This window comes from Gavialis gangeticus, unplaced genomic scaffold (assembly GCF_001723915.1).
Source record: "Gavialis gangeticus isolate Ggan-Ray unplaced genomic scaffold, GavGan_comp1, whole genome shotgun sequence".
NCBI lineage: Eukaryota > Metazoa > Chordata > Crocodylia > Gavialidae > Gavialis > Gavialis gangeticus.
In genome coordinates, this window is record NW_017729031.1 from 48,502,187 (window position 1) to 48,528,449 (window position 26,263).

At 41.6% G+C, this 26,263-nt stretch overlaps 1 protein-coding gene across 2 annotated transcripts in view; it reads right to left on the reverse strand.

Annotated features, from left to right (window-relative positions):
- LOC109301523 (sodium channel protein type 2 subunit alpha-like) overlaps positions 1 to 26,263 on the reverse strand; it is a 140,090-nt gene that overhangs the window by 105,263 nt on the left and 8,564 nt on the right. Inside the window, exons 2-10 of one of the 2 annotated variants that reach the window (XM_019522746.1) lie at positions 19,928 to 20,046; positions 18,626 to 18,715; positions 16,983 to 17,111; positions 16,191 to 16,282; positions 15,006 to 15,278; positions 14,593 to 14,656; positions 11,796 to 11,937; positions 11,405 to 11,611; positions 9,046 to 9,345 (exon numbers count right to left, since the gene is read on the reverse strand). In XM_019522746.1, the coding sequence (XP_019378291.1) occupies positions 9,046 to 9,345; positions 11,405 to 11,611; positions 11,796 to 11,937; positions 14,593 to 14,656; positions 15,006 to 15,278; positions 16,191 to 16,282; positions 16,983 to 17,111; positions 18,626 to 18,715; positions 19,928 to 20,046 (1,416 nt within the window). Of the gene's footprint in view, positions 1 to 9,045; positions 9,346 to 11,404; positions 11,612 to 11,795; positions 11,938 to 14,592; positions 14,657 to 15,005; positions 15,279 to 16,190; positions 16,283 to 16,378; positions 16,471 to 16,982; positions 17,112 to 18,625; positions 18,716 to 19,927; positions 20,047 to 26,263 lie in introns of both variants that reach the window. The other variant, XM_019522745.1, reaches the window with a different exon arrangement.

Genomic DNA, 26,263 nt, shown 5'->3' on the forward strand with positions numbered 1-26,263 from the left:
GTTCTATTGAGATGGTCTGCTGGAAAGAGGAGTGTTCTCCATCTACATAATGGCTAGGCAGACACGTTGGGGTAGGGGGGGTTACATAGTCTTAAAAATGGCATCCGATATAACTTAGTTCACCCAGGTGCAGACCTTACACTTAGAGTCACCTAACTAGAGATGCAAGTGTGAACTGTAAAGAAGTTCAGGAAGTTTAGATCAACCTAAAAATTGGCTGACCTGATCTAAGTTAACTGTACCTCCAAGGAAGTCCAATCTAACTGAACTTCTGTACAGTTCCCAGCATAGCCCTGGGGCTGGGAAAGCCACTTTTCCTACCCAGCCTCCCAGCATTGGACTATTTTTAGCCACCCAGCACCTCACTTCTTCCCCTAGGGGGACAACTGTCCTTGCAGACCAGACAGCTCCTCCCCTCTGAACCTGCCAAACCCCCATCCTGCAAGCCATTCCAGCTTCTGAGAGCTGGTTGAAATAGGTCAGAGTGGGGAGAGAGGTGGGTAGGATCATGGTGGGGGAGATTCACTGGGGGTGAGAGGGGTTGGGAAGCTAAAAATAACCCCTGGCCTGGTGGGGGAGGGGAAGAGCCTTCCCATGAATTCTGCTAGCCCCCCTGATCCCATCAAACCCTCCTGGATTCCACCCAAGCCCCCCGCAGACCATATTTGCCCCCCAACCCTGCCAGATCTTCCCTCCTCTGCAGATTCTGCTTGCCTCCTCAATTCACTTCTGCAGGCCCTGCTTCTCCCCCCACCCCGATTTCTCCCTACCTGCCCTCCCCATCCCAACTTACCTTATATCAGGTGGCCATTTTTAACTCAATCTAACCTCCCCATAAAATCCGTAACTTTATGATAGTGTCATCTACCTTTTTTTCTGTCCTTCCGTGAAGGTGATGACTGCCCCTGTATTTTTTTTCCTTTCCTTTCCTTGTGGCATGTGGGGACTCCAAATTATAAGGCTCATTGCTCACTTCTTCTTACTCTTTTTGCTTAAGGGGGAACATTTCTGTGATTGGCACTGAATTCGTTCTTGCTAATTCTAGAGCAGGGGTGGGCAGTTATTTTGGGTGGAGGGCCACTTACCCAGTTTTGGCATGCTGTCAAGAGCTGCATGAGTAGCCCCACCCCTTGACAGGTGCCCTGCCCCCCGGTCACCATCTTGGCACCAATGTCCCAATGTCTTGGGACCAACGTCCCAGGGCCAGCACTGGTGGGGCCCAGAGTGGGGTGCAGGCTGGCAGGGGTCCATGGAGCCAGGCTGGGCTGCACCAGCAGGGAGGGGGGAGCTGGCCCAGCTCCATAGAGCTCCTGCCAGCTGAGACCCCGCACTCCTGCCACCCTGTTCTGGGCCGCACCGGCACTGGCCCCGGGACACCAGTGTGGGCCATGTGCTCCACTGGCTCCCTGCTTGCTCACATCAGTGCCCCCCAGCCTCACGGTACAGGTGGGGGGCAGTGCACAGCCCTGATCCTCTGCTCGCCAGCAGGGAAGAAGCTGGTGCTGAGAGTGGGGAAAAGTTGCCCCTGGCATGCCCCATGGCCAGCGCTCCCTGCTGCAGGTGCTCACAGCACACACAGGGCTGTCTGGAGCAGGCACAGGCAGCCTCATGTGGGCTGCAGGTGGCTGCAGTGCAGGGCACTGGCCATGGGGTGGGTGAGGGGCTGTTTTTCCCCAGACTTAGCACCAGCTTGTAACACACCCCACTGCCAGCCTGGCAGTGGGGCCAAGTTACAAGCTGATGCTGGGCACGGGGGTGAGGGGGAAGCATCCCCTCCCACCCCATGCCCAGCACCCCACACTGCGGCCACTCATACAGTGCCTGCGGCTGCCTGTACCTGCTCCGGACAGCCCCTTGTGGGCTGCAAGCACCTGCAGCATGGGGCGCTGGCCAGGGGGCAGGCGAGGGGCTGCTTTTCTCCATGCAGGGAAGGAGCCCAGGGAAAAGCTGAGCACGGTGGGGAAGCGGCCCTGCCCCACGCCTGGTGCCCCACGCTGCAGGTGCTCGCAGCCCACATGGGGCTGTTTGGAGCAGGCACAGGCAGCCCCACACAGGCTGCAAGCAGATGCAGCATGGGGCACCAGGCGTGGGATGGGAGGGGCCGCTTCCCCCCTCTACGCTCCTTCCCTGCCCGGGGTCCCCCCCACTTACCTGAGCTTCCTGCGCCAGGGCAGCCACATGCCCCCAGCCTAGAAACCCCAGTTGGGACTTCCAGTTAGGGGGCGGGGCTGGGCAGGCCCCGCTGTTGTTGGAGCCTGCCGGGCTTCCCCTGGGTCCTACTGCCCTTGGTTCCTGTCATTTTTGACAGGAACCAAGGGCAGAGAAATATTAATTTTCTAATTTTTCTTTAGGGGCCCCACAGGCCAGATAGAATGGCCTTGTGGGCCAAATCCAGGCTGCGGGCCATATTTTGCCCACCCCTGTTCTAGAGTCTGCCTTTTTTCACCAGCAACACCATGGCATAGGCAGCATATGCAGCCCTCTCAAACTACTAAGCAGTGACAAGTTCTGGAGACTGATCTACTAATAGATTGTTCTAGCTTGTGCCAGCCTTTACCAAGCTTGGAGCGGAAGGACTGCTAATACTAGCAAATTGTCATAAGCATGCTGATTAGCTATCACAGTTCTAAATGGAATTTTTGCAGGAATTAAATTACTTTTAAAAAATTGTAAAACTATAACACCAAATTCTATCCTTAGGTGGACAGGTAAGACTTCTCCTGAGTTCAAAACCATTTCCATGATGAGTATAGAATGACACAATTTGATTGTACTGAACTACTGAAGAGATTGCACAGGACTACAGATATCTGAAGAGAGTTTGTGTTAGTTATTCTTGAATTTAATTACATTACATGAAACTGTTTAATGGAGTCTTCCCCCTTTTCTCTGCATATTTTATTAGCAGCATTCAAAAATAAATAAAACTTATTTTAGTTGTGAAAAAGAGAAGTCCTGCAGTAACCTTTCTTCAGTTCTGCTTTTTTAGTACATTTTATTTCTTGGTACATTACAAACCTGATTCTGAGATGGCTGTCAATTCAGTCACCAGTTTTGCCGGTAAAACCCAACCTGTACTTCCATAATATAACAACAATCAGACTCACAGTTTATATAGTGAGTCTGCAGACAGACATAAAAGCAGAAACTACAATTAAAAAAACTATCCATAATATTGTACTAATAACTTAAATACCAAATATTATTGAAATTTAAAAGAAGTAATGGTATCATTGAGTACGACTAAGGTTGCCTGATCCTCCCCATTGTAAGCTGTTTTCAGTTATAAAAATGCCAATTTAACCATCTGGGCTTAAAATTTCTGTGCCATCTGTCTGCCAAAATGGTTCAGCCATTTCTGAGAACAAATCTACAGAAAAATATGATTTTTCTCATGTTAAATTCTGGGTACCTTTTTTTGAAAAACTATAAACAGAAGTTGCATTTGTCGTGAGACTGGTTGTGCCACAAAAATATACAGGATTATCATGTCCACAAATTGATCTTCAAAGCAGGTTTAAAGGGTAGATGAAGGCACCACCATCAGCAAGTGGCCTGGGAGACAGACATGCTGGCATGAACTGTGGCTCTTGCACCAGCAGATGGTCTAAACGAGCTTGGGCCCCTCACCACCTGCCTGAATTTCCACGGCATTAGTGTTGATGTTGATGAGTTCTGATGGATGTTATGGTTACTTTTATTTGCAGCAAAAGTGATGGAGTAGTACTTGCAGGAAAGGACCTCATTTATGTATTCACTGCCAAAGAATGGAGTGTTCATGTCTACATCTAGATCCCGGTCCATGATAGCAGCCACCATCCTGAAGCTCTTTTGGCCTCAGATCAACTTGTTGCAACTAGGCAGATGTCGGAGTGGCTCCAAAGCATGGAGTGGTGTTTTTTGGGCTAGGGAGATGACCAGCAACTGGAAGAAGTGGTTTCTTATGGCCATCTGAAATGAAGAGCAGTGGCAAGGCACACAAATTTCTGCATGTCTAGGGGCACCTTCATGGAGATCTATGCCAAGTTTGCCCCACACATAAGGTGGTGGACAGTGGTGATGAGGTCACCCTTATCTGTGGATAAGCACATTGCCATTCCTATGTGGAAGCTCACAACCCCAGATGACGTCTCGTCCACATCAAACCATTTTGGCATGGGGGAGTCAAAAGCTGGAGAGAGAGTATCTGGCAATCCAGGTCCCATGCTAGTGTCCTGAGGTAGTGCCCCATGCACTACAGGAGGACATGGATGGGTTTGACAACCTGGAGCTCCCCAGCTATGTTGGAACTACTGATTGCAAACCCCTGCACACCATGGCTGGGAGTTCATCAATCGGAAGAACTAATTCTTGAGTGTGCTTTGGGCAGTCGTAGCCATTTCATGCCTTCAAAAGCCAGCTGGTTTAGCAAGGTACATGATGTCAGGTTATTTAGGAGCTCCCTCTTCTTCTGAGCTGATGGACCTGAGAGAGTGTGCCTCTGACCTGTCTGACGTCCAGATTGAGAGGGCTGACTAAACCCCAACTAGTAACTGGGGACCCTTCCTACCCATTGCACCCCTGGCTGATGATACCATCCACTGGAGCCCTAGATGCCCAGAAAGAACTGATCAGTTACAGGCTAAACAGCTGTATGATGGCTCCAGAGTATGCTTTCAGCCATCTCAAGCCTCTTTGAAGGTGCCTGAGAACATGCATGGATGCCAGCAAGTGCAACCTACCATGGTTTGTAGTCTCTGCATATGTGCTGCACAACATCTATGAGGCTAAGGGAAAGCCTCTACCTAAGTCCCTGCCTCTGCAACTTGAGGTAGAGTGGCCCTTAGTTCCTGCTGGCATTGTGCCTGCAAATTCTCAAATGGAGGCCAGTTGCCTGGCACTGCATGTTTGAGACAAGCTCCCTGACCACTTCTGCAGTCCTTGGGCTGTGGGTGATGAATCATACAATGGTTTAATGTACCTGATTAAACACTGTCAACTGAACTCATGCTCTTGTGTGGGCAGGGGGTGGTGTGTATGTGTGTCTGTGTGTGTGTGTGCAGGATGGGCATTTTGGAGGGGGTAAAAGTTCAGCTAGGTGCTGTGCAGTGGTCTGGGGCTGGGGCTGGGGCTGTGGCTGGGAGAGAGGAGGGAAGTGATAAGACGATTTATCATGAGCTCTGGGTGTGAAGCCAGGTATTCTGGGTCCCTACCCTTTTGTAGTACCGCTATTGTGGTTTTGGCTGGGAGATGGCTAAGGCATTAAGTGGGCAATTAGCTTATGCAGTATCAATCACTGCCTAACTGAAGTGGGACACACAGCACAGTGATGTTTCTAGTGACCTTAAAGGTATTCCTCCCTCAAATCAATGCAAGTTGCTAATGCAAGGGAATACTTTTGATTGCCGGTAAACTGCTCCTCCCCACCCAATTTTTTAAACACCAAAACCACAATTCTTATACAAGGCAGAAATGTTATTAAACAGGACAACAGGAAAGCAGAAGAGGATAAACAAGGAGACAAATGTAACAAAATAAAGCTTTTCATGAAACCCATTACTCCCCCATGAACATGAGCACATTAGCCCTCAATGGCTGCAGCATGCACGTATGCTGTGTCCTTATGTGGTGTCTGATGGATGGATGGTCAGATGGGCCAGGATGGACTAGAAGTCCCCAATCTGTCTTATTGCCCGGGTTGCTGTGCTGCCTGGGAGGGCTGTGTCTTTGACCGTTGTTGCATCAGAATCCTCATAACACTCCTGGAAAATGGCATGGGCTGCCATGTCCATCATGTTTACAGGCCTATGTTGTTGACCACAAAGATGCAGTAGAGTTCCTCATAGTGAGTGCATATGACTCTGCCTGTGACTTTGCAACATGGTTGCTGTCCAATGTCTTTGTACACTGCTTCCTCTGTACCTTATACTTCAACTGACACTGAGACCAGTCATGGTCATGACCCCAGGCTACAATTTCCTTGGTGACCCCCTGATAGATTGTCTTGTTTTGATGGCATGCCCAGAATGCCCACTCATTCTTGCTGTCACCCCAGATGACAATGAGATCAACTACCTGCACCTTGGTCTAGTTTCCTCAGTGCTTGTTCAGGGCTCTGGACTTAGACTGAGGGGCCATGGTGGGGAAGGGTAGATTGGTGTGTGGGAGTATAGAGTTCCTAGAGGTCCATGAAAGTCCCAGGTGGGTCTGATGGGTCCAGGAAATTCTCAGTGGTTGATGGTGTTTGAAAGATGCAGGCTCTGATGCTGGTCTCAAGTAAGTGGCAAGCACAATTGCCATGCAGGGCAATTGATCTGTGAGAGCTGGCCGCCTGGAGTTTGATATCTCTGCGCAGTAGAGTTATGCAGTCAGAGCCAAAGCATCCAGACAGAGTTCAAGAAGGGCCAGGACTGGGACTGAAGCAGGGCACTGTAGGATACTTGGAGACTGACCTGTTCATCAATCCTGTGAGAATATCATGGAACAACAGACATCTGTAATGATAATGTGGGGCAAACTGTTAGTGGGTCTTTCTACATAAGCATTTTGGGGGGTTGTCCTGAGACAAGCAGCAAGGACTTCTGTATGCTTGTACTTTGTTCCACATTAAAACATTTTCTGCTGTAACAAAGATAAAGTCTGTCTGCAGCCTAAAATCCTTGTGGCAGGGACTTGCATTTTGGCATGGCAGTGAGCTTTTTGTCAGTGTCCCTATTGTCATGCTTGTGAAAATTCATTTGAATATGGTCAAATTCCAAACTTTCAAAATCAGTTTCCACATGCTTAGTGGAAACTAGGTTTTAGCAGCTACATTTCCACCACCAATGGGACCACCATCCTTGCTTTTAAGTGGTTTTTGCTGCCATAGGTTGTGTGTTTCCCAATCCTGTCAGTCTTGTTAGGTATGCTCTGAGCCCCAAACAATACTTGGATGGAGAGGTACTTGGTTTAAGAATCCTAATCTGGTTTAGGCAGGTGCTAAGAACCAAGTTTACTCAGACATGTCAAAGTGGCAGCAGTTCTGGGGATGTGTAGATGTAGAACTTCATGTGCAGTAAGGATGTTTTTGGTAAACCTCAGGTGGGTGTAGGGTGAGGGGGAGTTTGAGGATCATTCTTAAAGAAGGTAGGACTTAGGCACCTAATACTAAGTGCCTTTGTAGACCAGGGTGTAGCTCCAGAGAACAAAAAAGAGTGAAAATCCTCTACATCTCAAACAGACAAACTCAAGAGACAATGTTAAGAAGCAGAATTTGATTCCCTATCACTAGTCATTTCTGTGAAGCAGGAGTACATATCAGATATATGATATCTAGCTCCCATTTAAGTAAATGGAAAAACTGCCTTTGACTTTCAGGGAAACTATCAGACCTCTGTATATATATGAATGCAATCTGCTTGTCCCATTAAAATATACACACAAAATCTTGGATCAGTCTGTCAGAGCTTCCACAGACCCATTTGCCATGTTCTTTTCACTCTTCCAGCCTGTTCTTTTCATCCACCATGATGATACTGTAGAGATAATTAACAGGGAACTTGAGCATGTGATATGCAAGTCTTCCCCATTCAGATTATATCTGGCCCTTTTCTCTCCACAACAGACAGTTTCCATTCATTTCTGGCCCTTGTCAGCCATGTAGAGGGGCAAACTTTGCTCTAAAATGTTTGTACTGCTTCACAAATCAGTGAAACATTACTCCTTTAGGTCACTAATACAATTTACAGGTCACTTTTTAATGCTTACCACATGCAGTAGTTAAGTTTCATTGCAGGTCACTGTACTATTAACTGTTTTTATGCCTGCTGTGTAAGCCATGACTCATTAAAGAGAGACAGTTCCCTATTTTTTGCGCCTTCCCCTATTAAATTTGAAGACTAAAATGTACAAAAATATTTATTTCCATTGGATTTTAGAAAGTTTTAATTATTAATTTTGCAACATGAATTAACATTTAATTTTAATGCTAGTAAAAGTCATTTAAAGTGTCTTGAGATTTTAAAGGTTCTGTGAAAATTTAAATAATTCTTGATGACAGGAGATACTTTGAAAAAATGATGAAAAGCTTTCAGAGAGTATTATGGACAAATGTATGCCATGCTGATGGTACTTTAACATCAATTCACTAATACAATGCTCTTTGAGATCTTTAAATGAAGCATTTCATATTCGCCTGTTTGCTGTTAATGGAAAGACTCTCTAATCAATTAATGAACTGAGCATAATGAGCTCTGGATCATGCCAAAATGTGCACTGTTTTTCAATCAATGAGAACAGTTCTCTTTTACATCTTTATAGGTACCCCAAAATTTTAGGCTTTTAAATAAATGCATCAAGTATGTGGGTATTTTAAGTGTTATATAAGTGAGGTTATCTCATGTTGGTAGACAAAATACCCTGACTTATAGGGGTAGAATATAATGATGCTTTCTCTGTCATGTAGAACTAATTAATTAAACAGGATGTCTAAATTACTCCTATATAAGCCTAAATGTTGCACTACCACACTCCCTTCATTGCGGCATATCAGAGATATTTTTTTCTCGTTCAACCAGATAATTACATTTGATAAGGTCGCCAATAAAAGCTGTTAGTCTGATATTCTCAGCTTCAGAACATGAGTCATAAATGCCTTATTGATATGGATTTGATATGATGCAAAAGTGGACAGTTTATGACCAACTTATTTTTTTTCTAAATAAGCATTAATCAAAAACTCCAGCCCATAACATCAGCATATGCCAGATGTATTATATAAATATATTTTCAGAAATGGTGTGAATTAAAAAATATATATAAATCAGTACCCCTCAGTGGGTAAAGTCATTCTGTCCTAGATAATTTAATAGACATATCCAGCTCATTGTCTGAAACATAACTACAATAACTATGATACACTGTTGGAAAATGCGCCCAACAGCTCTCTCAGTTATATGGTTGGTTTAATAACAGACATCACAAATAATCCTTGCTTCTATGATATAGTTTTCTCTGTGTAACATTGCTGAAATTTCCAACACATCACAGTAGTAGAAGAAAATGATTTAATTAGTAACAGTACTCTACCTGATGTGGAGAAGTAAACCTTTTTTCATATGTCAATCGACCTCCATCCATGGAAAAACGGAAACCTTTTCTTTTGATACTGTCTTCTGATTCAGATTTTGGAAACTTTTCAACATCTTCTTTGTCCTCGGCTTCCGAGAGTTCTTTTTGTCTTCTTTTCTTCCTTCTATTTCTTCTTTCTTTAGCACTCTTTGAGCTCAGCTTCGATGCCTCTGAAGAACTTTCTAAGAGCTCTCCTAATCCCCCTACTCCACTGAAATCTCTCGACGCAACTGATGCTGCTGCTACAGCTGCTGTTGCCTGTTGTGTTACAAGGTGTGATAAATTAGGATGCAGAATACAAATAATTTTAAATACTTGTAGGGTCATTTATTATTATTAACCTAAAAAGTTGCTGCTTGAGAACAACATTTCAATGAGCAATAACAATTGAAATAAATGCAAGAAAAACTCTATTTAAATAAATATTTAGTTCCCTGTCACATGAAGCATAAGACAAAAAGGATGAATTTTAATAGAGCAGTATTAACATCGAAAGACATACTGCACAATAAATTAGCCTAAAATAGATGTAATACAATAAATCACAGGTGCTATCTTCTCCACAAACACATACTTCAAATCTCTGTGCTTCTTCCTGTTTCCTCAGAAGAATTCTACATCCTACTTTAAAGGAACTCTGCTGATCCTCCTCGGCATTGATAATGAGGATTAATACTTGGTCTTTGTGTAATTCCTACTATATGATTTAATCCATTAGTTTGGTGGCATTAAATGAAGTTAATTCTATTTATACTCAGAGTTTTTAGACTCACAATATTTAATAATCATTTTCAAATATTTAAAATAAAAAAGAAAGAAGGAAGTATTTTGTACTAGAATATCCTCTGAGATCCTAATTCATCAAGGTGTTTAAGTACAGTCTAAGAGCAAAGCATGCTTTATCAAATCTGGTACTGTTATCTATGACCATTAACATATAATTGAATAAACATTCATTTCTTACATATAACCACATTTAAATATGGCTATTTTCTCTCATTTTTTCTAAATTCTATATTCCAAAATGTTATAGAAATTGCAATTCCTTTTCTAAGTTAAACACCATGGGAAAGGAAAGCAAATGGGAAGATGCACAGCACTGTGGATAGACACACAGGCAGGCCAAGATATATTTTCAAATTATATTTGAAAACAGATGGAGATTCCAGACAGCACTCACTGTGCTTGTGTGATTTCCTGAAGGGACAGAGGGAAGTCTAATGCTAAATGATCAAGAAGTGAGGAAAACAAAAAGAAAAATATCATGCATCACAAAAGAAGCATGACTACATCATCTCCAGCCCCATGCTTCTTTTGTGCATGTCAGAATGCGGGTGGGAGATTCATAATAGAAATCAGATTACTAAATCATGCCAAGCTGTGCTCAATGCATGACTGATTCGGGGTAGGGGAATGTGGGAAAATCACTGGTTGAGCCCCTCAATATGGGGGTATTTCAAACAGGAAGCATGTTACCACAGAACTTCTTGGTGAACGTAGTAACAGTGGTTTTATGTACTATGAATTGTTTTCGTATAATTTTGTGACACTAGGCTTAGTGTAGTCATTTATATCAGTGCAAAGCAGAGGCAATATCCTGTGAAATCAGAATCCTCCAGGCAATTGAGTGTATATGGTTAAGGTTAAAACAAGTAAAAAAGTTTTTTAAGATGTTTAGTTAAAAATAATTGCTGATTTACATGTGCAGTTAATAAATGCACTTCAAAAGCTAGTTAGTTCAGGTAGTAAGCAAAGGCTTTGGGGTTTTTAATTCACTAGGCACATTTACATATGCACTTACATGTGCATTAGCCTTTTTTAATGCACATTATAACATCACTAAAAAAACCTGTGGGTTTCTATACGTGTGCTCTGGGGTGGAGGTATGTTTTAATCAGAGTGGCTCTCAGAGCTGTCAGAGCCACTCTAATTAAAGCGCCTGCAGTGTCTCATGTATTCCGTGTCCTGTGCTAATTAGCATGTGTTGGAGCAGAGGTCCATCACATGTATAGGTGCCCTGTATTATTTAGTTAATGTGAATTAAAATACACTAGCACACATTAAACTTTACTTAAAAACTGCTCTGTAGTTAATGTGCATTAAGAAAAGCTAATGGCCACTTTCGTAGCACCTGACAATGGAGATACTAGATTTAATGCACATTAACAAAAGCATGTTAATGCATGTATAGATGTGCCCAACTATATATTAAATCTCATTATATATGTTAATTTATGAGTGTAACTTTAGAATTTTAGGTCTAAGAATATGGATGTTCCAAAACAGACACAAAGTACAATCTACATTATTAATATACCTGAGCTTCCTCTTGTTGTTTTTTCAGTTGCTCGAGCATCTGCTGAAATTCTGCTTCTTTCTGTTCTGCTTCTTCCAGGGTTGCTTGATTTTGTTCTTCATAGGCCATGGCAACAACAGCCAATATCAAATTAATTAGATAGAAAGAGCCCAGAAAAATCACCAAGACAAAAAATATCATGTATGTTTTGCCAGCAGCTCGTAGCGTCTGTAGGGGGAAACATAACCATATAAACACATAGTTTACTAGTCTGGTAATATAGATTACTGATGCAATACCAAGCTTTTATAGGCATTGATTTAAAGGCTCTTATCATTACTGAATAGAAGTCTATTCATACAACTTCACCATAGCAAATAATATGTAGCCTTTGCTTCACAAAATATCTCACCAGCTGATAAAGATTTTCCCAGAAGTCCTGAGTCATTAGCCGAAAGAGTGACAGAAAGGCCCAGCTGAATGTGTCAAAGCTTGTATAGCCATAGTTGGGGTTTCTACCAGCTTTCACACACATATATCCTTCTGGGCATTGACTATGTGAAGAGAAAATATAAGGTGTTATAGTGAATGTTTATGCCGATCTCTGTTATATTTCAGAACATAACCGTTATTTTTATCACAATTTTTTAATAGCTGTTGTTAGGAAAATTGCAGTCAATTAATGTTTTGTGTGTTCAAGACAATTAAAAAGGTCCCAAGAATCTAACTAATACAAATAAATAACAGATACCTCTTTATATTGTGTTGTGTTTGTCAATACGTGTTTCCTTTATTAAACATCTGTCAAATTATTTAATTCAGATTTTCACCAGCCACATTTTCAACAATAATTTCTAAATAAAACACTTCACATCCTGACAAAAATAGTATTAAAGAAGTATAGTCAGGAAATTCACATAAGAAATATTTTTTTTCTGTAAAGGGCTTCATTCTACCCATGTAAGTTCTGAGCTTACCTAGCAAAAGTCCTTTTGACTGCAGATTGAAGTCTGCAAGACCTGTTATTGTATATTGTATTGTATTCCTCTCTCACAAAGACACTTTACTGTGTCAGTAGGTCTGGCTAGGCACAAGTATTCCACTATTCTATCATAAAAAGGGGGAAGTACATGTTGGAGCCTTTCAAAGAGTTAACAAAGGTTTGTACGCTTATAGAAATTAACTCAAATTAAGTAACCAGACTGCCAAGTAATACTCAAATACTCTAGTTTATGTACATTACACTGTAGTATAATGATTTTGAACTTCTAACTCAAGGAGGACCAAATCTTTATGGTCTAAACTATGAACCTTTAAACTCAGTTGAGTCCAGATGGAATGACACTCTAGTTCAGAGGTCAGCAACATTTTTGGGCAGAGTGCTAGAAACACCTGCAGCCTTGACTTGTAAGATACTGGTGTGCCAGGGGCAGACAATGGGGAAACAGAAGGGGCCTGATCCTTGTTGTGGCCATGTAGCCCCAACCCCTTCCCCACTATCCACCCTGAGGCACACGTGCCAAGCAAAATGCCAACATGTGCCATGCTGTGGCACCCATGCTGGGGGTTGCCCACCCCTGCTCTAGTTAGTCCCCCAAATAAGTGCACCAAGTAAAAACTGTGAGATCACAATTTTTCTCACTTCCTCCAAAGTGAACAACTTTTTTATGATACAGCACTCTTTGCCAGAGTATTCAGCCAGCTCTACTGGAGTATTCAGCCAGTGGGTACATGGAAGTATAAAGCCTTTTTGTAAGGGTTAAGTATCATGCACACATGGACTCTGCTTTTTGCTTCATGCCTGGCTCCATAATCCAAAAGGGTTTTTTGAAAGTAGTATGGGATTTTTTAGGGGAGGTTAGCTTTCAAGTTAACTAACTTCTTCAGTTTAGCCCATCTGACTCATGCTCTAAATAAAAAATTCATCCTTGAACTATGCAGACACTACTCTGACTTGATATCCAGGTTCTCCTTCTCCACTTTATTCTTCTCAGTTCACACCCTTGATTTCATGTTATTCATGTTCAATCAATACATCTCAAAAGAAGAGTATATGAGAGTTGATATTTTTATCATTGATATCAACAATGTGTTCTAAACATACAAGAACATGCATTTACTGTATTTCCCTGAATCCAAGATGATCCTGAATTTAAGATTTCCCTCCCACCCCCATTAGGTTTTATATGTGGACAATTTATCAATTTGTTACAGAAACTAATTATTGGAAGATTATCTTAAATTCATCCCTACCACCTCTGCAGTGGAAAAAGCTATGGCAGGGGAATAGGTGATGCAGTTTAAGCAGTGGGGAAGCAGTGAGACAGGTGCTGGGAGGGCAGGCAGTGGGGGAGGTAGTGAGAGGGGCATGGTAGGACAGGCAGTGGGGGAACAGTGGGAGATAGGCAGTAGGGGGCAGGCAGTTTAGCCCTGCAGCCTGCCCCTCTCAACCACCCCACACTGCTACTCCTGCCTGCAGTGTCTGTCCCCACCCACACCCCTGCACCCTTGGGTCCCCACCTCCATCTCTCATCTGCTTCCCCGTCTCTCCTCTGCTTCCCCCATCTCTTCCTCCTCTTCCTGTCCTACCATTGCTCCATCCTTTCTCCGGCCTGGGTCACAGAGCACAGCCTAAGCCCAAGGCCATAGCAGCAATGCAGAGCCAGCACCATTGCTACAGGGCCAGGCTGAGACCATGCTCTATGCCCCAGGCTGAAGCAAGGATGGAGCCTGTTGGCATAAGATCAAGGGTAGGGACTGGGGGAGGGCATGGAGGGAGATGGAGGAAGATGGAAAGTTGGAGGGGGGTGGGGCAGAGACCTGGGGCTCGAGACTAAAGGCGGGGGAGGCAGGGGATGCAGAGGCAGTGGAGGTTCAGGTAGCAGCTGCGGCTCTGGCCCCAACCTGGGTTTGAGACTGAAGTCAGTGCCACAGTAGCTGCCTGATTCCCCCAGTATTGCCTTGTAAGCAGTTCCAGGACAAGGGGTTTTTTTTCCACATGGTAAATGCAGGAAAAAACCTCATCTTGGAATTGACTTTATAAGGTATATTACTTTGCGTGGCCAGAGATTAGAATACCTTGATTTCAATCTGAAGTCAACCATTTAGCATCAAATTCCTAGAAAAGTTCTAATATGAATAGACAGATATCTGATATTTAAAGTTAAAGTTCCTATTGCTACGAAACAGAATATTTTTGAAAGTCTTACCCTGCATCAGAGCTATTACCACAAAGTAGGGCATCTCTTTGTCCTTCCAAAACATAAAAATGAGCTGTTTAGAAAGCATTAAAAATATATGTGAATAAATCAAAGAAATAGTAAATTAAAAACTGCATAATTAACATAAAAGAATCTACATATATATTTATGTGTGTAGTAGACATACTTAGTTTCTGACTGCTTCTCAGTTCACTTAGGAATTTGGATCTCAATTGCTTTGAAAAGACATGTGATACCATATGAATGCACAAAATTATGTTACTTCCTATTAGCATGTGTTGAAGCAGAGGTCCATCACATGTATAGGTGCCCTATACATGTATATCTTTTTTGTTTGATCACAAATAGCCATGAACTGATATTGCAAAGAGTTGAATAATAGTTATATCAGTCATTCTTACTTTCATCCTCAACGTACTCCTTCCAGTTAAACGTGCTCACTGTTGTATTAACAAATGTACCATTTTTGTCCATTGTGCTATTAAAGTAGGAAATAACGTTTATCTCAAAAGTAGAATTGTCTGGAGGCCACTGCAAGCATTTATGCCTCAAGTTGCCCATGAACAGCTGCAGCCCTATTAGTGCAAATACACTGAGACAAAAAACAGTCAGGATCATTACATCCGAGAGCTTCTTCACAGACTGAATTAGGGCTCCCACGATAGTTTTCAAGCCTGCAAAGAGAAAATTTCCAAAAGTGTATTAAAATATATCTTATGTTCTTTTTATAAATATATGTATTCATGCAGAAGCCCAAAAGGATGGTTTTCTTATTTGTGAAGTAGTAAAGCTTTATGGACAGCCTCAGAGCTTGTGAAGATGAATGAATAGCAAAGTTTCTTGTTTATGAAAGTGCAATGTACACACATTCCAAATGCACGTAATATATTATGTTCTTTCAAGCAGAAACTTTTATCAATCATGGTTAATATGAAAACATGAACACCATGTAAATAAAAATCTTCCTGTTATATATTTTGTTTTATTTTTCTTTCTTTCTTCTGCCAGTGCCTGCATTCCAAACAATTGATAAAGAAGACTTGGCAGAAATGAATGAAACTGGAAATGATTCCTATAATAAAAGCAGCTGAAAATGATAAATATCACATGCCATGCTTGTGCTACTTTGATTTTAAAACTCTTTTTCTCCATCAGTTGAGAACGTTTTATAACTATTTTTATAATTTCAGTGACTGCAATAAATGGTAAAATCCAAATAAATAAGAAAGCCACAGCACTAAAGCTTTTTCAATGTGAAGGAAAAACTTGTCATATTACAATGCAAACAAAGCCCCTGCTCCCCAAAAGAAATAGAACAAATAACCAACCCTCCCACCCCAAACAATAAAAAAACTAAATAAGGCTTTGCATTTTGTTGATGTTTCATGCAACAATTTGTTAAACTCAAAGGCTGATTTGGCAAAGAAAAGAAGCTAATATTAAAAAGGCAAGGAATCACGTTCCTATTCTATGATTCCTGTCTTTTTTTGCAACATGAACAGTGCATAACAAGGCTTATGCTGAAAAGAAGTGAATTCAACTTCAATGGAACTAAAGTCAGCCTCAGTGTTTAACCTAGCTCTCACCTGGAATGACTGATATTGTTTTCAATGCTCGGAGAACTCTGAATGTTCTCAACGCTGAGACATTGCCCAGGTCCACAAATTCTGTCACATATCTGTAATAGGGGAGTTCACACACAAACACAATGACAGCACACAAATAACAGTTGGAGATACAAGGGGCCTAGCACCTTACACCATTTACTTCTTACCTGGGATTACAGAAATAGTTTTCAAAGCTCTCAATACTCTGAAAGTTCGAAGAGCTGAAACATTGCCTAGGTTTACAAATTCTGTTACATACCTGCAGAATTAAATCACAATTATTCAGAATTGAGACAGAGTTTATACTACTTGCTTGGGTCTTTTATCAAGACCTCTGTTGATTTTAGTAAATAGAGTCCAAATTTACCTTTCTCTGTAGTACATCTCACTTTAATAGACATAAGTTATCAACTACATTTGAATTTCATTGAAGTGAAACTCACTGATTTTATACTGGAAAAGCTAAGTAAATTAATTAGATTAGTAATAACAAGGTGGCATGAAGTCAAAGGGATGGCTTCCATTCTGGTGAGCAGAAAGAATGAAGGATATGAAATTAGTGTCCCTTTACTAGTGACTGACATACCATGTTGGCTCCTGCAATATCATGCTTTGAAGTATGGTTATTAATATGCATGACACATGCAGTAACAACTTTGCTACTTGCAGGAATGTAATACTTTCAAATAAGTGCATGCCCAATAGTAGTATGGTATGTGCTGCCACTAATTTCATGTCCTCATAAGCTTTACAAATTGTTAAATCACTTACGCCATCAAAATGACACTGAAGTCAAGCCAGTTCCACGGATCTCGAAGGAAAGTAAAACCTTCTAAACAAAAGCCCCTTGCAAGAATTTTTATAAGTGATTCAAAGGTATAAATTCCAGTGAATGTGTACCTGAGGAAGCAAGCATTACCGAAACTGAGCTTGGCATATCAATTGTTATATGCAATCACATTTAATTACTATAGGTTTACTTGTTATGACAAAGGACTATAAAAATCTTTGAAATTCAATAGAGAAGTTCATAAATAATATAACTACAACATTGTAAGCTTATAAGTTGTAATTGTAAAGTTAATTAAAATTTTATTCAGAGAATGTGTATGCTTGATTTTCTAAATGCTTTGAAAATCAGCCGTAGATTTTTGTGCCTACAAATAATTTCAGGCACAAATATTTATAGGCACAATTTCTAGCACTTACATGCCTGGCTACCTGCTTGCATTTGCAAATCAGATTAATGTCTTAAGTGCTATAAAAAGTGCACAGAATTGTTTTCAGTGTTAAAATCAGAGCTGTCTCCTTAAAAGTTCTATAATAAGTTATATTTGTACAGGCATATTTTATAAGCAGAATTCCTTCCTAAGAAAGAGCACCTAGTATCAGGAATCAGGACAGCAGACAGGATGACTAGCACAGCTGGCCCTGACCACCTGAGTGGGCTTAGCTGCAAATGGCCTAACTGTTTCTAGCTGGCCAAAGTTATCTCCACGGGCATGGTTGCCTGCTTGTATAAGCAGCAGTCGTTTCAATGCCCAGTAGACTACTCTCCCTATCTGGATGCTGGATCCTAACTCTAGCCGGGATCCTGGCTCTTCAAGGTTCTGGTTCCTGTATTCTGGCTCCTTGCTCCTGTTTCCAGACTGGACTTGCTCCTGACAAACTGTTTGTTCCAAATTTGTTGGAATGTGAAATCCGCACACCTTCTACTAGGCAGCCATATACTCTCAAGCTATGGTAAATGTCTAACTGCATTAACTAATACAGGGTTGTCCAGCTAATGGCATGTGGGTCTCATGCAGCCTGCAAGGAGTTATTATGCAGCCCATGGCCCCCAGGCAGCTGCCTCTCCCTCTTCTGTGTGACAGGAAGGGCCTGAGGCCATGTGCACTGCCTGCACAGCAGTGGGCAGAAGAACTGTGCTGCCAGTGCAGCCCACAAAGTAGGGGGAAATGTGAGGGAAGTTGCCCGGGCCTATGTGCTGTGTGGCCCAGGGTTTGTATATTGGTACCATGTGTGGCCTTTGGCCATGCTGAAGTTGGAACACCCTGATGTACAGTAAGGAGGCATTATGGCTGGCCTCTCAAGTTATACTTAAAGCTGTCCGCATATATTTCTTCTACTATTAATGTTCCTTTTCCCTCTTGGACCCCATTGCATCTAGGGACAAGATGCAGACCTTAATATTTTTTGGAAAAGCTTCAGATATTCATCAAGCATACATATCAAGAAATAGGTACCATTTTTAAAACACTTCAATACTTTAAGATTAAAGGCTAGAAAGATGGTCACATCCTCATGGAATCTATCTATTCTTTATGAGTACAGAAAGCAAGTTCCAATAAGTAAATATTCTAGTCACATTATGTCCAAAAATGTTATTACAGTAACAACTGTGTTTAACTTACTCTACATTCTTTGTCCAGTCTGGGGGGTTACTCATGGTCATAAATACACAGTTGGTCAAAATAGTGCACATAATAAGCATGCTGAATAACGTAGCTTAGAGTCAAGGAATGTAAGCCAGAAAAATGAGATAATGCACAAAAGATGTAATATTCAACACCTGAATTATTAAAAATAAATAATATATAAATATGTATATAAGTAGCAAATAATATTCTAAATACAACTTGAAATTAAAAATGCCTATGTAATTTAATCTATTTTAAATGTCATATGCCAGCTGGCATATGGTTATACTTCTGCAGCATAAAATAACATATTTCTCTCTCGGTTGTGGTAGGCTCTGGGCTTAAATGAAACTTGCAATATCCTTATTAATTATGTTGAATTATGATATAACCAGTTTTCACTTAAGAAAATACAGACTGGATTCCATTATACCATGTGTCTGTACAGTACCCAACAACATGTTTCCTGATCAAGATGGAGATTTTAGGTGCAATTGTAAGGCAAAGAATTTGTTGGGCCTAAATTTACATCTTTTTGTCAGGTGAACAGTCACAGTGAGATCCATGAGATTACTCATGAGGTCTATTCAGGAGACTAGGCCTAGTTGTATTTAGTTGAACAAGTTACTTGCATGGGGACATACAGGCTATTCTCTTCAACAGTTTGGCTGTTGCTCAGCTGAAGTTGGTGATGTTAATGGGACTTTTTGAGGGCTCATTGCAGGACAGCAGCATGAATGCTGAGGACACAAATAAACTCCTTGGCATTTCAGTGGATTGCACTTGAGACTAATTGGACTAAAGTGAATTTGTACTCATAAAAATGTACAGTCCTCATGGAATATGATTATTTCACACTCCCTTAATATTACAAGGTTCTGAGTAACCTCAGAGAATTTTGTGGAATTAGATTTAACTGTTCATGCTTCATTTGTATGTTTGTCATTAAGGTTTCCTATATTGACCATTATTATTGCAAAATTGACCGGTGCCTGAAATCAGGTCCTAAAAACAATAACCCTGCTTTGCAGACATTAACTTCATTGGTAAGATCACCTGACAAAGGAAACTGAAGGTTGTTAAAGGAGGAGTCTTTCAACAGCCACTTTTGAGAGATAATGATGAAGAGGGAAGAGAGACTTCTTGTTCTAAAAGAAATACCATGTGCGTTGATTCCATATAGAACTCTGTACTCTAGTACATGTAAATGCACACAGAGAAATAAAAGTAATTATATCAACAATGATACCTTTGTTTAAATGGCAACATCGATAGCTGCACACTTGAAAAGGATATGAATGTACCAAAATCTTAATAGCAATTTTTCTAAGAGGATTGAAAGGAGTTAAAATGTACAAGGCAGATGTGGCGCTGAATCGGAATATTGTCTTCCCTCTATTCAATACTATGAAAGTCTAGAAAAAAGAAACATAAAATGAGAATAAAATACAAACAGTATAAGCAATTCCAGCTTCTGCAGTTTGTTCTTCTGTGGACATCCTTCACCTTGTGGAGCCAAGCCTTTAGAAACAGTTATCCTATTCCATCATTTGCCTGAGATTCAAATATATCTGATTTCTAGGATACATAATCCAAGCTTGCTCCAATTTGTGAAAATTGGTGAGAGAGAACACATATAATATGGGTTAAATCCCAGTCCCCTTAAAATCAAAGGTGCAGCAGAGCATATCCTTTTATTTCTAAAATAAATTGTATTTTAATTTCCTTTATAGCCCACTTTTCATTTATATGACAATTGCTAACAATTAGATGAAGTGTTCAAGTAAATTCAGAATAACAAAAGAAAGCACATACATGATATTACACTCAGTTGCAAACAACACCAAGATACTCAGAGCCAAATTCTGTTATACTAGCTAGTTTATTTGCTCCTTGCTCCACAAGTTGTACCACTGAATGCAATTAAAATTAGTCTACTGGTAATACGTAAGATGAAGTCATTATGATTAAAAGAAGGAAACTAAATAAATAGAAAATCACTGTATGTTGTGTTTAGATTTTAGATAACATTAGTGTCAACTGCACAGATTCCTTGAATTGGTATGTCTACTGGCAAAAAAGGGGGTGACATAAATGACAACTGACATCTATCACAAGAGCCTGAAACAAGCATGAGTCAGAATTTGGCATCCTACAATGGAAAAGATCAAAAAGGTCAAACCCTGTTTTCAGTTATTCTGGTACTGGTTTATTGACTTTGCTTGTAAACACCCAATTTTAGGCATGTATTATTATTTAAAAGTTCCTATAAATTACATGTATTAGTAAATAAGTTATTTTTCTGTTCACAGCTTAGTAGTTTTCCTGTTTGTGGTCATATTCTAAATAATACCATTTCTACCCACTACACATGTATTTCAAGTTCCCTTATGGCATTCCTCTAACATTTCCATGGCACTCCTGGAAATGCCCCTCTCCAGCATACCCTGCCAATTCACATGCACCAAATCCAGAAATGGGACAGCAAAGCTGCCCTGAGGGTAACTCTATTTAAACTATGCTTGAAATAGAGATAATGACCATGGCTATGCGTCATACCCTCAGGGTAGCTTTACTGTCCCATTCTAGGTTGCATGTGTATGGAGCAGGAGCAGTTTAGGTAGGGCACACTTCACAGCGGTGCTGTTGGGAATTGGAATAGACATATCCTTTCACTTTTGCTGTTTGAATTTTTCAAGACACTGCTTCTCTTTCCGTTCATTTTTTCTCAATTTTATTGATTCTACTTAATGATACTAGTCTTTGTTATACTCTCATCAGGGCCTTATAATGTCAGAGTTTTATGTTTTCTGAGTTCATTTTTATTATCTGTAAAACATGCCTTGTGATTACAGTAAGATGATGACTTTTTCCTGATTTCTTTTCCCATGTGGTCTTCACTTTCATGGGAAGGAAACTGGCCCCACTTCAATGGAGGAAACACCAACATTAGAAAGTCTGCCCTTTCCCAAGAAACCCAAGAAATATTGCTTGTATGAGACCTCTGCTCTGGTACAAAAAGTAGGAAAATAAAGACAACCCACAAAATAATCCTTTTCTTAACAGGGAATAAAGCTGATAGAGGTTTCCTCTGACTCTGAGGTCTTTCTTCCTGTTCATCGTAGAAAGATACTACCCATCCTATGGTCACTGCTGCAGCAAAGTGGGAGGGCAGATTCTAGTTCATACATGATTTTCTCCTGATTGCAACAAACTCTGTTATTAAGAGCACTTCCTGCTAACTGGATAAATGTTAGCAACAGGAGAGATGAGTAATTGAATTTAGTCACTTCTGATGTCCATTCTTCTTGTGTTAAATAAATCCAATTGATAGACATTTACATGTCCATGATATTTGGGATAAAAAAATCTGAAGTTTACTCATTACTGTTAATGAATTAACTAGTCCATTGTTAGTTATCTGTTTTTAACTTTTGTTTACAAAATCACTGTCACAGTTAGAGTTTCATCAATGGTTAATAAAATTACATATAAATTTGTGGATGATGCCTGCTACTTTGTTTTTTTAGTGGAAGTATTAAACAACTTTTTTTGCTACATTTTGTAATTATCCAAAATAAATGTACGGGATTTTACATGTTATTAATATTTTGTATCTTCATCACCTGTCTTATAGGTCTTTGAAGTTCAGATAAGTCACTGTTACCATCGCTGGTCTATGATGACATAGTGTACACCTTGCTGGTGAGTCATGTACAGTCTGAAGGTTGCTTCCAGGGGACTTAACCACTTTTTTTTCTCCCATACTTCAGTTTATTAAAAAATGCTTTTTATATTAAAATATTATAATATTGTACAACATGAGAAGAAAGGCACTTACCTCTGTGGGTTATCTATAATTTTACCAAGTTTAAGCATTCAAAAAAATTCACAGTATTGGTAGAAAATTGAGTATTTTTTCAAGAAATAATCATTTGCAGGTTTTTCTTATTTCTTCTGATTTTTTAGTTGGAAGCTGCCCACATATCTCCAATTTAGTAAGATCATTTTGAACTACAAATCTAGCCCCATGGTACTGACAAAAACACAAGCTTCCACTTCCATTCTTCAGTCAGGGTCATTAACCTCCTGCTCTTGTCAACTAGATGTTGTAAGCTACCACTCTCCCCTCCATTCTCCCCTTCCTATATCATTGCCCTGTCTTGTTCACCCTTTCTCTCATTTCTGTACCATTCATTCCCTTCCACATTGTCCTGAACCCTATCAAAGACTGTTGAATGTCAGCTCATAATTTTATCACATGTTTATATGTTTGGTGCTTCTATTTTAAACTTCATGTAATTTCCTGATACTTAGCTTTGCAATCAGCAAAGTAGCCATCATCATCCATTCATTTCAGTGACACTGAAGCCAAATACACTTAGTCAATAAAACCCAACCAGCATACCTTTCTCTGATATGGGAGGTAAAGCAAAGGTATAGAAAAGGTTCAGAACCAGTGATTTCCAGTAAAGTGTAGAGGAAAATCAGACAGGAAGGGAAGTTGAGGCAGTTGGCTGAGGTCAGGTGTCTTGGGAAAGCCTGGAGAAAGAAGGTGACTGGAGGAAATGATGTGTTGTTATGGGGCGTGAAACAGAATAATACTAAAAATAAACAGAGTAATACTAGAGGAAAAGAATTGCAGTTTCACAAGCCAAAGGATTTAGAAAGGAAAATGTTAATCCAGGCAGCCATGAGGGAAACTTCCATTTTTACACATGCATTTCAGTTTAATGTCATACAGAGATGATTAAACATGCTTTCAGAATAGATGAACATCCCAGGGGCTCAAAAATTGGAAGGGAAATTTAAAAAACCCCCACATTTTAAAATCTTTAAAATGCTGCCTTATGATCTCTGACTGCTGAGGTTTGCAATACTATGCCCTCCACATTCTCAACAATTTCCCCTACATCTGCCTCCTGACTCCAGCATTCCTTTATTCCATATTCCTTTCCACTATGCAGAAGATCTCAATTTTACTTCTGTTATTTGCAAAATGATAGAAAGGGGCAACAGTCTTCAGAATTGACAAATTTACTATTGCATGCAAAGGTATGTGTAGAAATGGTGTCCATGCTGGAGGAAAGCAACCTTTGTTTTCAATTTAATTATAAGTTATAGGAAATGATCATGATATTGGCTAGTGGAAAAGTTATGTTTGATGGGGAGTATGAAAAATAAACACCTGCCATCCTGCCCTCCATTGGACTCTGGACTATAGACATTCCTGGAGCACAATCAGGTGTGTTGTGAGATGTGGCAGCACAGCTGGTTGCGCTTCACTAAAGAAATCTGTTTCAAGCCTGAGAAGTGTCAGATATTAATTACCTTTAGAATCAAAATGGATTCAGCAGGGTCACAGAAAAGCCTGAGAATCTTTTGGGGATGGGTAGGACATTTATTTAACTAATCTCAGAATGCATGGTGCTAGGTAACATAAATTGTGCATTACATTAAGATGATAAATTGCATGAGAATGAAGTTGCATAATTAGATTCCAAGTTTAGATGAACATAGAAATAGGAAGAGACAGCAATAGAGGGAGAAGTCATAGAGATGTGCATGGCAAAGTGCCACAGTGCTAGGTTCCCCACTTACCTTCGGGCATGCCACCCACCTGACTCATCTTCCACGCCTTGTTTTTAATTAATTAATAGTTGTTAATTAAGGTGGAAGGCTGCCCATTCATGCCCCAGTGCCAGGGGACGCTATCTGCAGTGCCGAACCTCTCCTACACCACAGCCCATGCCTCGCAGATGGCATCCAGATATTACCGTGATCCCAACCTACAGCTGGACCAAGCTTAGGCTGTGCCATCACACCTCAGTCACACACACATTCATACGGCCCTCTCTCACTATGGCCTCTCACACTCCACCCTCTTACACGGGTCTCTTTCATCCATCACCAACTTATGCTGCCTTGCTCCTTCTTGGAGTGGGCTCATTAGGCCATAGGCTTAGCTAGTTCATTCCTTGGGTGGCAGACGTACTGTCTTTTGGGCCCCTCCCGTGACCCTCACCAGGGTAGTGGCCAGCTAATTACCTGATGGGGTCGAAGCTTACTCTGACCCCTTCCAGGGGCAACTTTATACATGTATACATACTGGGCACTCAGCCCTCTGGTTCTTCCTCTAGCTATTACTTTTGACCCACACTCAGCCTCCCAACGGTGGAGAATTTACCAGGGTTGAGACTTGCCCCTCTCCCTTGGACCGAGCCCCCTTACTCGGCCTCTGGCCCAAACTACCGCCTCAGGTGTCCAGAGACATACCTTAGGCCTACTCCCCTCACTCAGGGCTCCAGATCTCTGCCCCCTCATTGGGGTCCTCATTTCCACCCCCTCACTGGGATCCTCATTTCTGCCCCCTTCACTTGGGGCTACTCATCTCTTCCCCCTTCACTTGGGACTCCACACCTCCTCCTCACAGCTTCACACTGCCCCCTCACTTAGGGCTACTCATCTCTGCTCCCTTCACTTGGGGCTCCTCACCGCCTCCTCACTTGGGGTGACGGGGCTTCACTCCTGGGTGGGCTCAGGTGGCCATAGCTGTGCCTGGCCTCCACTCTCCCTCCTCGAGGTCTCTCGGGGTCTTGCACCCCCCACAGGAGGACTCAGGTGGCCTCAGCCGTGCCTGGCCCCCACTCTCCCTCCTCTGCAGCTTCCTCAGGGTTTTGCACCCAACAGGGCTCAGGTGGCTGCAGTTGTGCCTGGCCCCCCAATCTCCCTCCTCAGGGTCTCTTGGAGTCTCTCACCCTGCATGGGCTTAGGTGGCCATATCCATGCCTGGCCCCCAACTACCTCCAATGTTGCGCAACCTACCCGAAGGTGAGGGCTAGGGTTAAGGCGCCCTTACCTGCCTTTCACCGGGGTGATAACTGGCCTGGCATTTCCTAGGGGCTCCCACAACACTGAGAGCTCCACCAGGCCACCCACTCCTGGCAGGGTACAGTTTTAGGTCATGCCCAGGACCAGGAGCCTCTAATCCATCCCCTACAGCTCCTGCCCTTACCTCCAGGTTGTTATGCTACTGCCTGCCCTGACAGCAGGAAACTGATCTGTTTATATGGGTGGCCAAAAATCTAAAATGGCCACCGCAATCAAGCAACTTCTGGCTGCTTGGCTCCAGTCTTAAAGTGGCAGGCACCAACAGTGCCCTGCCACAATGTAGAGGCAAGGGAGAAGACCACATGATTATGTTGTTAATGGTGCATGGTAACTGATTCGAGAGGATTACAGGAAACCTATTTCCTGAGTGTGGGTCACTATTCACGGGTTCGGCATTCATGGTTTACAGTATTCGCAAATGCTGAACCTGCTTTGTAAATACACATAAAGGAGCTACTCAGGAGCTCTGCGCTTGCCACCACTGGGCTCCTGCTGCCCCCACCACCGAGCTCCCACTACTGCCACCATACTCCCACCGCTGCAGCGACACTCCTACTGTCACCAGAGCAGCCATGCCCCCCACTCCCTCAGCCACCTAGGGACACTGCATTCATGAACGCAGACAGTGTTCATGAATGCAGTGCCTTATTGGCAGTTTTTGCCATTCACGGGGGATACAAGAACGTATCCCCCACGAATGGTCAGAGTCAATTGTACATGCTTTTAAAAAATATAAATACA